Source organism: Pterocles gutturalis, unplaced genomic scaffold, assembly GCF_000699245.1.
Source record: "Pterocles gutturalis isolate BGI_N339 unplaced genomic scaffold, ASM69924v1 scaffold17618, whole genome shotgun sequence".
Taxonomy (NCBI): domain Eukaryota; kingdom Metazoa; phylum Chordata; class Aves; order Pterocliformes; family Pteroclidae; genus Pterocles; species Pterocles gutturalis.
In genome coordinates this window covers 7,013-22,505 of record NW_010118404.1, presented here as the reverse complement: position 1 = coordinate 22,505, position 15,493 = coordinate 7,013, and the positions used below count along the sequence as shown (strand labels likewise).

Below are 15,493 nucleotides of genomic sequence, written 5' to 3'. Positions count from 1 at the left end.
AAGTAATACAACGTGTGGTAATAAAGTGTCTGATAATGGCCAAATTAAAATGACAGGCTGGAGACATGGCTAGATTGCAGTGACATAAAAGTATTAAAATAGGCCTTTGAGAATAGAAAGTGAGTTTTGAATAATCAAATTCATGCACAGATACTTTTTAAGCTTTTGCAAGTTGCCTGTTATTTTGTAAATATCCAGGTAGCTCAGTTATCTAGATACTGTGTGAGGTCAAACATCAGAGGAAGGAAGGAGGATGTTGCATTGAAATGTCTGTATAAACATGGAACTTGGGTGTTTTGATGAATAGTTAGCTAATTATCCAGGTGTAGAGGTAATTGATGCTCCTTGTGATAATTTAACCAGGTTTAGGCACGTGGAATTACTTGAAACTATAAAGATTGTGACTGCTGCTGATCTATCACGTGGGATAAGCAAGCTTGGTTTTATTTGTAATCCATGATCCTGACTATGTAAAACTTTGTATATTCTTAACATTACTCAAATGTTTAACTTAATTGTTTTTAGCAAGAAAGTTTTAAATTATAGTATCTAGAGGTAAAAGGTGACTGAACTAGCCCAGCCTAGACGCTAGAAAGAAATAAATGATGTTGCTTCTGTAATCCTGAGTGGGCTGTTGATCTAAATGGGCATGGTGGTTGGATCAGCTGAGCACCAGGTCAGGGTGTTCCAGTCAGGACGACTGAGCAGGAGCTCCTCTAGAGAGGATGGTCACAGGTAACGTAGTTTATCGTGAGTATCTGCGCTTGGTATGCGGTGAGCCCAGACTTGCTCTGTATTAGCAGCAGTTTTCAATGTATGTGCCCAAGTAGTAGCTGAGGCCTCTTAACTTCTTCAGATGACCCTGATACTACCTGAAAAATTGCTTCTCTGTACATAGAATGCAGGTTGTTTCCTGTCTGTAATACTGTCTTCTGCTTGTGTGGGGAGTAGGGTAACAATGTACACTTCTTAAAAATGCATTTTGCTGGGTTTTTTTTTTTATCATGTGATTTTCATCATGTCTCTTTATTTAGGTTGTTCTCACTCCTCTGTTGGCATTTTTTTTGATAATGTGATTATTTTTCAGTCTTCATTTTATTTCCTGTGTTTTAATACTGTACTTTTTAATTTATAATAGTTTTCAATGCCAGAAGAACAAAGTCAAACTATCATGGCGGTTGATGAACTGCAGGCCATAATACAAAGATGTGTAAGTGGTTTTCTTTCCATAAAAGTAACAAGTGTAAGTAGGGCGCACTTCTCTTCATATATTATAGTTAAAACCAAAATGACCCCAAAACACAAGACAGTTGTCAGCAGAACTCCTCATTGGGCAGCTAAGTTCAGCCTCCATGTTTCATTGACTTATCTGCGGTGCTTATCCCAAGGTGCTTGTTAATGTCTGCTTCTTGGAGAAAGAAGTGTTCTTGTACTCAGCAGTACCTGTCTGAAGGAACAAAGCGCTATCAGGCTGTAGAAAATACATCTTCCAAACAACATGCTGCAGTCTAGGCTTAGGTAGTGCTATTGAAATACTGCTTTGTTTTCTGTAGTAGCTCTTGGTAGCTTTTTCAGTATGTGAAAGATGTTATATAAGAAAAAATAAGTTACAATGACACTACATTTAATTTTGAAATTAAAGCTTAGATTTTCTTATTTTTTATTTGCTTTTTATAAGTGTGGAGTTAAACAGGCATATTTTTCTTTTTAGCAAATTCTGGAAGAAGCTGATTTCAAAGGAGAAGATTTTAATCGGTTTCAGGTAGCAGGTCAGAAATGTTTAGAAGATGGGTATGCAGCTCAGTTACTAGAAGTGATTCAAAATCAGAAGAATAAGGTGAGTTTAAGTTTGCACTGTGTATTAATTGTGCACTAACAGTTAAATAGATAAAACTGCTTATTAAAAAAGAAAAGCCACTTTCACTGTGAATTAAGGCTGTACATATGAGTAGTTAATAAGTTGCTCTGTGTTCAATACATATTCTTGTGTAACTTCAGGTGTAGCTCACAGAAACCAACTCATGATAATCTTAACAAAACCATTAATAACTGTATTTCAGTGAGTTAAAGCGAAAAGAGAGGACAAAAGCATAAAGAAAGTGACAGTGTCCCTCTTTTGCAGGACAGAATTTCAGATGGTGCACTGGGTCTGGCTGGCATGGAGTTGATTTTCTTCATGGCAGCCTGTATGGTGCTGTGTTTTAAATTTGTAACTAAAACAGTGTTGATAACAGACCAGTGTTGAAGTGTATTGGGTTTGCGTGGCAAGGTTTTGTTAGCAGGAGGGCTATAGGGGTGGCTTCTGTGAGAAAGAAGCTGCTGGAAGCTTCCCCTATGTCTGACAGAGCCAATGCCAGCTGGCTCCAAGATGGACTTGCTGCTGGCCAAGGCCGAGCCAATTGATGATGGTGGTAACACCTCTGGGATAACATATTTTAAGAAGGGTGGAAAAAAACCCTATGTAACAGCAATTGCAGCCAGAGAGAGGAGTGAAAATATGTCAGAGAAACAACTCTGCAGACACCAAGGTCAGTGAAGAAGGAGGGAGAGAGAAGGTGCTTCAGGCCAGAGCAGAGATTCCCCTGCAGCCTGTGGTGAAGACCATGGTGAGGCAGCTGTGCCCCTGCAGCAATGGAGGTAACGATGGAGCAGAAATATACCTGCAGCCCAGGGAGGACCTCACGCCAGGGCAGGTGGATGTGCCTGAAGGAGACTGTGACCCTGTGGGAAGCCTGTGCAGGAACAGGCTGCTGGCAGGACCTGTGGACCCATGGAGAGAGGAGCAGATTTGCTGTCAGGACTTGTGACCCCGCAGAAGGGACTCATGCTGGGGTAGTCTGTTCTTGAAGGACTGCACCCCGTGGAAGGGAACTGCAGCCTGTGGAAAGGATTCACATTGGAGAAGTTCGTGGAGGACTGTTTCCCATGGGAAGGACCCAACCCTGGAGCAGGGGAAGAGTGTGAGGAGTCCTCCCTGTGGAGTGGAAGGAGCAGCAGCAACAATATGTGATGAACTGACCGCAGCCCACATTCCCTGTCCCCCTGTGCTGCTGGGGTGAGGAGGTAGAGAAAATCGGAAGTGAAGTTAAGCCTGTTTAGAAGGGTGGATTTTTACAATTTTTTTTCTCATTATCCTGCTCTTATTTGTTTGGTAATGAATTAAACTAACTTCCCCAAGTCAGGTCTGTGTTCCCCATGATGGTAATTGCTGAATGATTGCTGCTTGTCCTTATCTTTACCCTTTTGTTATATTTTCTCTCCCCTGTCCAGCTGAGGAGGGGGAGTGATAGAGCAGCTTTGGAGGGCACCTGGTGTCCAGGCAGGGTCAACCCACCACATTCAGCTACTGCTGATCAGTGCTTGCACAGTGTCAAGACCTTCTCCATTTCTTGCTCTGCCCCTTCAATAAGCAGGGAAGTTGGGAGAGGACACAGGTAGGACAGCTGACTTGGACTGATGAAAGAGGTACTCCATACATATAACTTAATGCTCAGCAATAAGAACACATGGGGATGGGGACTAATTCCAAAGTAGCTGTTGCTTGGAGACTGGCTGGGCATTGGTCTGCTGATGGGAGTTGGTTAGCGTTGTTCCCCCCTCTGTTTTTGTCCTTCAGTTATTAAATTGTCCTTATCTTGACCTATGAGTTGTTCTCTGTTTTGCTTTTCTAATTCTCTTCCTGATCACACTGGGGAACGAGAACAAGCAACCAGCTGGTGGGTGCTTGGTGGTTGTCTCAGGTCAGCCCACCACAGATGGATATAATATTGTCCACAACTGGAAGAGCCAACTCGGGTGATACTAGTGTAGGAGATGCTAAATGTCTGTAGGCACCTTGGGGTGCTGGGAGAATATACTAAATTGTACACAGATAAATAAGAAGTTCAGAAAGAAAGTGAAGGATGGAATGTTTTGGCAATGTTACATGGAGGTCACAGTCTGGTTTTGAGTTTTGTGAGTTTAAAGTAAGAACTGAAGTTCTTGATCCCTTCAGGTTAAATATAATTTGTCTAAGCGTTCTTTCTTTCAGCAAAACTTCCCTACTCGGTCTTGTTTTAAATGTATTGTCATGTAAATTCTTAGAAATATATATTGACATGTTAGAATTCATACATTGAAGAAAACTATAGGAAATATGCAGCTGTGTTTATAGGTATGGGGAGAGAATGTCAAGTACAGAATTTTATGGTAACAGATGTTAAATTTTCAATGACATTATTATGGTGTTGCTTCCAACCAGGACATTGATCAATTTTCTTTTTTTTGGCCTTCATGTATACAATCATTCTGGGTTTAGATGCCCAGTTTTGGTTTATTCTCTGAAAATCTGATTTTTAGGTTATCGTCAAGAATATGGGTTGGAATCTCATCTCTCCTCTTGTTAGATGTATTTTTATGTATAAACAGGAAGATGATAAGCGAGAACACTGCCTGAAGATACTAGATCAGTTGGCACAGGTATGTTTTTGAAATATATGGTTGTAATACAACAATTGTAGGGAAGGTAGAGGTCCTAATTTTCCCTGTGATTTCCAAAGAAAACAAAGCATGAATACTCATGGGTTCTTCTGTCCATTTCTCATAACTTTTAAATTCCTGGGCCAGTTTCATCTGAAGTAGACATAGGCTTAATGTTCTCAGAGATAACTGACCTCTTCAAAATCTTGTGAAATTAGTAACTGAGCAAAGCAAAGAGACATAGTATTACCCAGAAGAAAAAGGCAAATAGAACTTGTCAAGCCACAGCAATACTGCCTCTTGTCTACTGCAGATACAGTGTGACCATGAGTACATGACTGATTCTGATGGAGTAGTAGGGGAAAAAAGTTCTAATCTGTAGAGAAGTAGTTCCCTTTCATTCATGTACTTAAAAAACAACTTGCAAACTCTAGCTTGAGTTAAATTCACACAAATTTTTCTTTTCTCCCTACTCCTAAGGAATAATTTGCTAAGGCACTGTGAGTTTTTTATAGACCTTAAAAATCACGTTTAGTGTCATTATTTATTATGATATGTTTTCAGTTTATATGAAAGTGTACACAAACATACAGAAGATGTTAATTGTAGGGAAGTACTTACTGTTTCATGTTGGTTTTCTTAAAGGTTGTCTTGGATGTTCAGATCTGCTTTCTTGATGTTCAGGAACTTCTGTATTGAAGTCTGCTTGTAATGAATTTTTTAGCTTATGACCCTGGTGATTAAAAAATATGCATTGTACCTGTCCTGCAGCTATGCAATCCGAAGGAACTTTTTCTGGGTTTACTTGAGCAGATTGAGCAGACTTCTGGAGAGCAAGTGTGCCAAACTGTCATGTTATTGCTTCAGCCTTTGCAGACAGGTAAGATGTACTTTTTCATGTGATTTCTGAATTAAATTATTTTCTCATTTATTTATCAAATTAGTTTAGTCTTTGCTGGAATAGTTTCAGAATATGTCTGTCCTGACAGGCTTTACAGTCTATTACATTTCTGCAGAATAACATGGGGCTTAATTTTCATGTTTATGTTGGCCTGTTAGAAAAAGTTTTAGATGAGATTAATAGCATCAGTTGAAAAAGCAATATTCAGCTATTTCTGATCATTTACAAGAATGGTCTTTTGACAGTTATATTTCGAGGTGTAAACCATTCATACGGTTACAGAAATAGAGAATTACATGGATTTGTGTAATTCTTCATTATTTAATTTTTAAAATGTACAATTCCATAGTTTCATAGTACAGAACTTGTATTTTAGATTGAAGCAGGTTGAAATATTTGATCAGTGAGGGGAAGCATTCTTCTGGATTACAGAAGACTAAAGAAAACTAAAAATTTTGGTTTTGGACAGCCAGTAAGTAGGTAGCAAGTAGTAGTTTCTGTTTTGATATGTGAGATGAAATCAAGTGTCTTGTATCAAGTTTTAAGTCTGACTGTAGGAGTCTCTGAGATCTGTTACTGAATTATGTTAGAATTTAACAAGAGAAGCATTTTGGTAATTATAAGTATGTGGTTTTTTGGCTAGCCAATCTGCAGTCAGCCTGCACTGGCTGCAGTTTAAGTGGAGAGCCACCTGTGCTGCTTCCTCAGTCTGGGAGCCCCTCTGTTGGTTCTACCATGGAGGATAGAACAGTTCTGAGCTGCTTCATGTAGAGTCAGATCTCAGCAGAAAGGTTGGGCCATTGCCTCTGGTTTTGCCAAGCACAGAAGGAGTCAAGCAATAAAGCAAGAATAAATCCATTTTCCAGGTCAGATAAATGAATATTATTTCACTTAGACTAGTTCTAGAAGGACAGATTTTTTTCAGTTCTCATCACAGTGCTACAGAGAAACAAAGAATGTGTTGAAATGCAAGACTGCCTTAATATTTGTCATTCTGAAATATATGGGCATCTTAACTACAGCATGTTAAACTAGCTGCTGATGTTTAGTCTTGCTGGATTTGCTCATGTGATTTCAGGTATCAGTGCCTCCTTCCCTGAAACTAAAGGCTTTCTTATGTAGTCATGTTATTTTTCTTCATGTTTTCTTTTCCTCTACTAAGTAATACCTTAATGTCTCAAAATGTTCTATCTCTCTCTCTCTCTCTCTGTCTTCCTTTCCCCAGTGCTTTTGAAACTTCAGAACAAGAAGGCCTACTCAGTTGGTTTATCTTTGGCCATGATTATGAACCAGCTTACTCCCTTACCTGTACCTTATACAAAAGAACAAATAGAAGAAGATAAACTTGGTCTCTGTCAATGTTGCAATGCAGTGGTGGACTTTGTTAAGCCTTTTGTGAAGGAAGTTAAAAACATGGAAGAGTCATCAGAATACAATGACATGGAGCTGAAAGAAGAATTATTAAAATTGTGAGCCTTTTATGTTAGTGTAATATATTCCTATGACTTAACAAAATGAACAGTAAGCATTTTTGCATAGGCAGTAAATAACTCATCTTATTAGTGTTTTATAATGCTGCCAATTTATATTAACTGATGTGGTATTTCAAAAAAGGAAAATCCCTAAATATGCCTTACGTATTTATGAAGGGAGAGAAAAAAGGTAAAAATTTTTGTGTTTGTTTTTTTTTTTAGTATGGGGAAATGGTAAAGAAATATTAGGGTCTGTGCTGTGAAGCTGTTTTGATGTTCTGCTTCTCAAATTTACAACAGTGAGGATAACCATATTCTGGAGGTGAAGTCTAAGGAATGCTTCTACAGGAGATGTTGGGTTTTCTTTTAATTCTCCTTGGAATATCAGGAAGAGCACCAGCTAATATGAGTATAGATTTGGTCATCAATTACGCTATTATAGTCTGTATTTTTGACCTTATTGGTGATTTAGTTTCACCGCTTTTTGTTTCAGCTGTATGAAAAGCCTGAAGTACCCATTATTGACAGCTCAGCTTGAGCAACTTGAAGGCATTGAAGAACATCCCTTTCGGCATTTTGCAACTGAAATTATAGTAAGTGCAGTCAAAATTAACTCCAGTGTTTGCAGAACCAGTGGTCAAGTTCAGAATTAGCTATAATTTGTTCTACAGCTCATTTTGCTTCCTTTATTGGTAGTGGGATGACTTATTGGGTCTTGTAAGATAATGCAGGTAGACGAAGGTCTGGAACAGTTCCAGGTCCCATCTCTGGAAATTACAAATCTTGTAGAGACAGTTCTGTTCCTCATAAGCCAGTTTGAACTGCTCTCTGAATCAGCAGCTGCTAGTTTGCTTTAACTGCTTCTTTTTCTTGGTGATGTATGAATTTATTAGAATATCTAAAGGATCATCTTTGCTACAGTATTATGTATTTGAGAAGTAGCCGGGTGTCATTGTGTTGTGCATCACTGGATAGAAAGGCCATACAGAGTGATTCTAATGTTAAACCAGAGCTTGCCTTTAGCAGATAAACATGGTGTTGCATATTGATTAGTGAGCAGAAAAGAAACCAGCATTCTGTGATCCGAAAAACGCGGGGGTCCTGCAGCATAATGTGATCATTAAGCTATCGTTATTCATAGCATTGTAGATAAGGGAGCCAAACTAGGGTTTTGCAGGGTCACTTTATTTTGTCTTTTACTAACTTTTGAGTGCTTGACTTTGCTATCTCAGTAACATTCTTCTAGCAGCAGTTATCTTTTCTGCAGGGTCTTTTTTGTGCATGTGTATGTATCATAAATACAAAACATTTATATTAATTTATACATGTGCTATGTAAGAGAATTTACTGTAAATACAGTTAAAGTTTTGAAACTTCATTGGTATACAGGTCTTTTAAAGGCAACTGTATCCAATCTATCTTTCTTTTTTTAGGGTATTTTGTGGGATATAAGAGAACTGATACCATTAGTGTTTTTACATCGTAAAGACAAAAGGCCACAGTGGGAGAATCAGGAGTTTGCAGACATAGAGCGAAATAATTCTGCAGATTCCTTGGCATGTCTCTCATACCTGATATTTGTTCAGCATTTTGGTATTGATTGCCTTCCAATGGTATTTAGGTAAGAACTATGTTCTTTACTTATCCTAAGTCTGTACTTTGAAGATTCTCTTTGAGCAGAAGAAAACTTCCTATTTGTGAATAGTTAGGAATTAAAACTGTGTATTTTACTACTGTTAGTTTTATGTCAACCCTTTTTGCATTTATACGTTAAGGAGCTTCTATTATATACATAAGAACATAGTGCAGTCCTGCAGATTACTCTATTACAGTTTCCTTTTAGATGAGCTGTCCTTTTTTAAAGAGACTGGTAGGATTAGTCACATGCTGAAAATTAACATGTATTGAATTTTCAATTGCATATTTATAGACAGTTTCCACATAAGAGTTATTAACAGCAGTTTGACTTACTATTTTGTGTCTATTTCAAAATTATTAATTTCATAAAGATATTTTTATTTTTTTTTCCAAAAAAGGCTAATCTTGTCAAATACATTAACTATATGAAAATGCATATGGCTCATGCAGTTTAAGGTAAACCTAATTTTTCTCTTTTAGTCCATCATATCTTCTGCAGTGCAATATGATGCATATTGAAGTGCTACTGATAAGGTAGGATTTATGGTATTTGGAGTTCTACGTAGTGAGTGTGATGTTTTAGAGTTGTTGTAGTTTTACTCTGTCTGGCAGCAAAACAGTACAACACTACTCGCTCACCCTCACCCCTCCCGGGGTGGGGGAGAGAATTAAAGAGATGAAGGGAAAAGAGACTTGTGGGTTGAGATAAGAACAATTTAATAAATAAACTACAATAATATTGTAAATAATATTATTATAATAGTGGTAGTATACACAAATAAGTGATACACAGTGATACTGCTCACAATTCAATGACCAAGGCTCAGCCTGCTCCTGGCCAACAATCCTGGACCAGGAAGAGTCCTGAAGCTGCAATCCCGGAATGGAGATAAGAGCCCAAGTGTCCAAGAGGCGGAGGTAAACCAGAACAAGAGAGAGCACTTCCAGACAGATCCTCATCTATATACTGGGCACAACATGCATGATATGGCCAATTTGAGTCTCAATCCTAAACCTAAAGTGGAATCCTAGGCTAGTAATTGGGGCTGTGCTCCCTCCCAGCTTCTCCTGCACCTGCAGACGCTGGCACAGTAGAGAAGATTTAAAGTCCTTGATTGTCCTGGCAGCAACTATAAACATCAGTACGTTATCAGCCTTCTCCTAAGCACAAACTCAAAACATAGCCTCTTACTAGCTACTATGAAGAAAGTTAACTCTGTTCCAGCTGAAACCAGGACAATAGTAATTTATAGAATCAAATTTTGAATATGTCAGATAAGTTCAGAGGACATTTTTAAACCTGAGAGTTAAAATGGCAAGATGGCTTATTTTACTAAGAAGTATAAAAAGTTGTCTGAAACATTTCTTTATTGTTTTGAGCTTGTATTATGATATAATTTTTAGAAACTTTATTCTGAAACTACTAGAGAAGACTATCATGATAGTATTTATGTGAATGTATTCTGATACAGTACACAATCTGATTAAAGGTCAGGCTTTCTAAAGGAAACCAGACTTTTCTCTATATTGTGATTATTTCACCTTTTATAAGCAGCAGTGTTGAGCAAATAGTTTCTAGCACTGCTATAGAAGGGAAGTTTCCTATTATGACTGCTTATCCTTTCCTGGAAAAATTTAAACAAAACTTCCTGGTCTCTTCAGTTTAGGATCTGCTGTGTTTTTCTTAGGCTTGCAGAACTATGCAAATGGAATCATCTGGGAAAAGTTTTGTTAAAGTTTCTTTGTTAATCAGTGTAATGATATCTGTGAGATACGAGATACTGCTTTTGAGCATTTATAAATATTGGGGGAAAAAATGTAATTTTTGACCCTGAAGAGAGGAGTCTAATTTTCAACTTTTCATCAGCCAGTTTATTCTAAAAATCTTTGAGAGGAATAATGAAGATACTATATTTAGAAAACAGAAAGCAAATTTTTGAGGGACAAGTTCTTTCTGATCTCTGTTCTAGTATTTCTTATGAAATATCAACAGTGTCTTTTTAATTAACAACTTAAATTTGATAATGTTTCCTTTTTTTCTAGAACAGAAGAATCTATGTTATCTAAAGGACTTGTAAGTTTTCTGTGTTAGAATGTTTATTTTTTCCAATTTAAGTAATGGTAAAACTTTAGTTTTCCTTTCTAAGAAATGTACAAATGATAGTTCAGATAATAGTTTCAGAAATATTTTGAGGCTTAATTGAGACTTATTCTTCAGTCTTACAAACACTTTTATTTATTGAACTTTACACACATGCATAAATCTTTAAACTACCATTATCACCTACATTTGTAGCTCCTAGGAACTGTGGATATGCGAATGAGTATTTATAGTGAAGAGGGTTTTAGCCATGAAATGTTAAGCATATAGGTTAATGTCTTATACATGTGCAAAATGTTGGCAGCTTTTTTTTCCCCCACCTGCAGGATCTGTTTGAGAGCTGTTTATTGAGAATGGAAGATAATAGCCTTCTCCATCAGTATTTAGAATTCAGAGATTTTATTAACACACCTCAGGTAATAAGAAGCGATGTACAGAAGTCTTTATTAAGTTTGATTATAAATAATACCTAGCTGTCTTCTAGCTGTTTGAGAGAGGACATACTAATGAACCTTTACACACTTGTGTCCTTAAATTGAAACCTGTAGTGTCTTGCTATAAATAAATTATTGTCTTTTCTACCTGCTACGGCATGAAGTTTCAGTGACACTTAAGATATACTTAATGTATGTACAGGCCATTTAGGCAGGTGAGCACTGATCTTACCTGAAAGATGATGCTTGCTCATTTTTGCCTCTTTTTTTCAAATCTACTGCTTGACTAAATTCTTATTTGGACCCAACAGTATGAGACTAGTATTCTTGTGTATTAGTCCTGGGACTGCAACCACTGAAGCTGATGTGAATTTCTCTGATGAGAATCTTCTCATAGGCATATGGTTTTGTGGGTTGTGGTGTTTGGGTTTGGGTGGGTTTTTTTAATGTCTTGAGGAGATTTTAGTCAGTGTGATGTAATGTAGTAATCTGTATGTAATGAGGAATTATGTTTTATTTATTCAACTGCAGGTTTTGGTGAAAGTTATGACGCTTTGTCCCATAGAGCAGCTGGTATGTAGTGTGACCTATAGAATCAGCTAAGTGCAGAATTTATTTAATTAGAATTAATCTGATAACATCTTTTTTCTTTAGAGAAAGAAGAGTTTAAATATTTTGCAGTTGTTGATAGACAAGTTTGATGCAGAGGGAAAGTATACATTATTCAGGTATGCATCCAAATTATTGTAGATTGTATCTATGCAATTAAGCTGCAATATTACACAATGATTTCTGACAGCTTCTATCTAGTAAACCACATTAATTTTACAATGTTAATTTTTGGATAAATAATTAGTAATCCATTTCACTTTCAATTTAATAATTTTTGATTGATAATAAATCATTAATTTCAGTTGCCTCACATAAAATCAGCTGTCTTATGTAAGCTTTATGTCTTACATCTTATGTAAGTGTTTAAAGGTTGCATAGTCACTTTTTTGTGGTAAAACTCCCACTTAGTGAATAAGTCCATAATGTCATCTAAGTTTTGAGCTAACTATATAGGCAGCTTTGAAGATATAATCTCTTTCTTTTTTTTTTTTTTTTTTGAAGGTGTTTACTGAAGACAAGCAACCATGCTGGTGTGGAAGGATACATTATTAAAAATATAAAAGATCAGGTTCACTTATCGTTAATGGTGAGGCTACTACCACTAACAAACAAGTTGCCATCTCAAAATTCGATCAATATTATGTTGAGAAAATGTGTACAGCTTAAGCTTTGAGTGATGCATTAAAAAATCCACTTTGAAAAGAAACATAAGACTGGGAAATTGCATAATTAAAGTTGTTAATTTGGCTTTTTTCTGCATATGTATTTTTACATTATAATTTTACAAATGTATTTTTAATTGCACAATCTTATTGTATTTTGCTAATAAGTTATTATTACCTTGAAAATACATGCTGCTTTCTTAAAGAGGAACTACTCAGTATTTTGTTTTATCCTCACAGTTCCTAATTTCTTGAATCTAATTTAAATGCTACAGTCCAGACAGAATTAATCATGTTTTTTCATGGTTTTTATGATGACAGTCAGCATTATGAGTGCTTCACAAATGTTAAGTTCATTACAAAGGGTTGAGCTAGATCAAAGACATTTAAATCTCATATTTTATGATCATTTATACCAGGAAGTTGGACAAATTAATTAAAAATAAATGATTAACTCTTTTTTCCTCTCCTTTTTTTTTTTTTTCCTTCCCAAACTGGTCAGAGCCTTTTTGAAACCAAATTTAATTCTCAAGGATACTGCCTTTTGTCAAACTGGACAATACAGTAAATTTATGCATATTTTATGCTAGCATAATTATGTTAGAAAACAGTGAATTACTATTTATTAGATCATAGTCTGTCATGTATATTGAATCGGCAAGGGTGAAGAAGATGATAATGTACAAACTGTTCCAAAAGGTGTTTGCACTAAAATTTAATAGGTAAAAGTATATTCTGAAATTTCCTTACTAATTCATTTTTTGACTATGCAGCTTCAGAATTCTCTTACTACATTTCTTCTGCGTAGAGTTCCCTGGCTGTCAAAAAGACCTACAATTTTAAAGTTCCATTATATTAATTTGAACATTATAGGTTTGTTGCAAAGAATCCTGCTAGAGACGTAATGATAAAAATTTCCTATTGCTATCCATTCATTTCATCTTAGTTTTTGTGCCCAGATAGTCTTGGTCTGTCTAGGACCCTCATCTGATGTGACTTAACACACCGGTTACCCTTCTCATCTCCTTATCTAATCTCAGTTTTCCTTACAATCCATTTCTGCCTTTGTCCCAGTTTCCTCTCTTGTCTAGCTTTTGTCCTGTGTTTGAGATCTCTTCCCCCAACCTTCCCCACTTTACCTGAGATAAGGACTTTGCCAACATGGGATCTTTGCAACAACTCCATGCTCTCGGCTTCATTGCACTGACATAAAATAGCCTTTTGACGAGGCCATGAAGCTTTCAGAGAACAGCGTGCTCGCTTGCTCTTGAGAGACGGGCCTGTGCGAACCTCATGGGGCTTTGAGCAACCTGGTCTAGAGGGAGGTGTCCCTGCCCATGGCAGGGTGGTTGGAACTAGATGATCTTTAAGGTCCCTTCCAACCCAAACCATTCTATGACTCTGTGAATAATGTGCACACCCTTAAGTTAGCAGCAGTGCAGGGAGGCTCAACCATCCTCACTAAGAGGGAATTTTCAGGGGTCTTAGCTGCAGGGCTTTAAAAAACTTCCACTAAGCAAGTGAGAGATGTGGTTTTTTGTGGTTTTGTCTTTCCTCACTTCATAATTTGTTGTAATTTAGGGGAATTTTTGTGAAAACATTGAGTGGTCTGTGAGTGATGCAGAGGGCATGAGAGTAATTACATTCTGCCACTTCAAAACCTAGTACTCGCCATCTTATGCTTAAATGATTCTCCCTCCTGGCCTCTCCCACCTCCCTCTTTCAAAAGAAAGTAACTGCATGTTCTTCATCCATCAAAGAACCATAGAGGTAAAGGTGTACTTTACTTGCAAGCATTGCTAGGGGTTGTGGGTTTAGAAATATGCAAAGAAAAAATAAAACACCTGATCATCTTAAAAAAAAAAAAAGTGACACTACTATTATGAAATTTATAGAGTCTTGGCTAAAGATACCTAATTGTTCCATACCTCAGTATAAAAAAAGAGAGTGCCTAGTAAAATTTGCTAAGTTTATGTAAACAAAATTAAGTATATTGGTGGTATGGTGAAGAGGTGGAGAATCTATTGTGATGAAACCGAAAAGAACAGCTTGGTGTGGAGAGACAAAGTAGGGAGGATTATGAGAAGACTAGTTTGTATACTTCAATCACATAGTAATTAGAAAATATTTCTTCAAGTGTTTGATTTTTTTCTTTTGTTTTCCCAAAATTGTTGTAAAATTATTTAAGATTTATTTAAGATATTGTTAAGATTTAAATTTTTCATTCAGCTAAACTATTTGTGTCATTTTTTTCAGAAGGCATGTGACAATAGTTGGTTTACAGGACATCACCTGATCTCCCTTCTAGATTTGGTCCTTTCGCTTCCAGAAGGTGCTGAGACAGATCTTCTGCAAAACTCAGATAGGTGAGTTGTAATCACAGTTAGAGGCTTTTCTCCTTCTTTAATAATTTAAAAAGACTTCAGACTACCTTACTGCAATGGGATGCTGTCATGTAATTAATGAGGTGACAGCATCAATGTTATTTTAAATATTTGGAACTAGAAATGGACATGATCACTTATTGCAACCAGCCTGTTAACTATGTACAGAAGAATGTCACAATGCTACTACGTTGATTTTTAACAATATGAAAGGAATTCCTCCTCTGTTCCCTGACAATGTGAGGCCTCAGATGTCAAGTTACAGAACTGATTGGTAAAGCATTATTTCTTCAGGACGGTATGGTTTTTCAGCTTTCTGCAGAAGCAATTGGAGGAACAAAAGAAATGCGATATGTTGTCTTAGAAGAATAACAGTTATCAGATACAACTGATAGTGCACAGCCTTTTTGAGGCTGTTTCACAGATTGCTGTTGGGAATCCAGTATCACGTGAGTGGGAGCCACCTGAACAGCAAATACGTGCATTAAGTAATATATAAATAACTGGAAATGTGTCTGAAAATCCTCCTGTATAGGACAAGTCTCATCCTATATGGTGAGTAAAGGCTGGGCTTGTAAGTCAGTAGGGTGATACTGTCCAGATGGGCACGTAACTATTTAAACACCCAAATGTGTGATCTATTGTACTGTTTCTCTGGAAAAAGCAATAGCTTCTGATAATAAGTATGGTGAAACAAAAGCAAAAAATATATTTTTTAAAAGCACTCAAAAGTAAAATACAGTAAATACAGTGCTAAAGAAAACTGTCACACTAGTTTCTTAGCAACTTTGGATCACCGGTGATGTGTATTACAAATTCTGTAATAAGGTT

The 15,493-nt window shown here is 36.7% G+C and overlaps 1 protein-coding gene across 1 annotated transcript in view; it reads left to right on the top strand.

Annotated features, from left to right (window-relative positions):
- Window positions 1–1,144: 1,144 nt before the first annotated feature.
- Window positions 1,145–15,493, top strand: part of GLMN (glomulin, FKBP associated protein) — a 19,773-nt gene continuing 5,424 nt past the window's right edge. Inside the window, exons 1-14 of the mRNA XM_010076192.1 lie at window positions 1,145–1,210; window positions 1,712–1,837; window positions 4,339–4,458; window positions 5,230–5,338; window positions 6,585–6,828; window positions 7,325–7,424; window positions 8,265–8,452; window positions 8,950–9,003; window positions 10,513–10,543; window positions 10,897–10,986; window positions 11,536–11,577; window positions 11,659–11,732; window positions 12,118–12,202; window positions 14,535–14,644. Coding sequence (XP_010074494.1) covers window positions 1,145–1,210; window positions 1,712–1,837; window positions 4,339–4,458; window positions 5,230–5,338; window positions 6,585–6,828; window positions 7,325–7,424; window positions 8,265–8,452; window positions 8,950–9,003; window positions 10,513–10,543; window positions 10,897–10,986; window positions 11,536–11,577; window positions 11,659–11,732; window positions 12,118–12,202; window positions 14,535–14,644 — 1,439 coding nt within the window. The remainder of the gene's footprint in view (window positions 1,211–1,711; window positions 1,838–4,338; window positions 4,459–5,229; window positions 5,339–6,584; window positions 6,829–7,324; window positions 7,425–8,264; window positions 8,453–8,949; window positions 9,004–10,512; window positions 10,544–10,896; window positions 10,987–11,535; window positions 11,578–11,658; window positions 11,733–12,117; window positions 12,203–14,534; window positions 14,645–15,493) is intronic.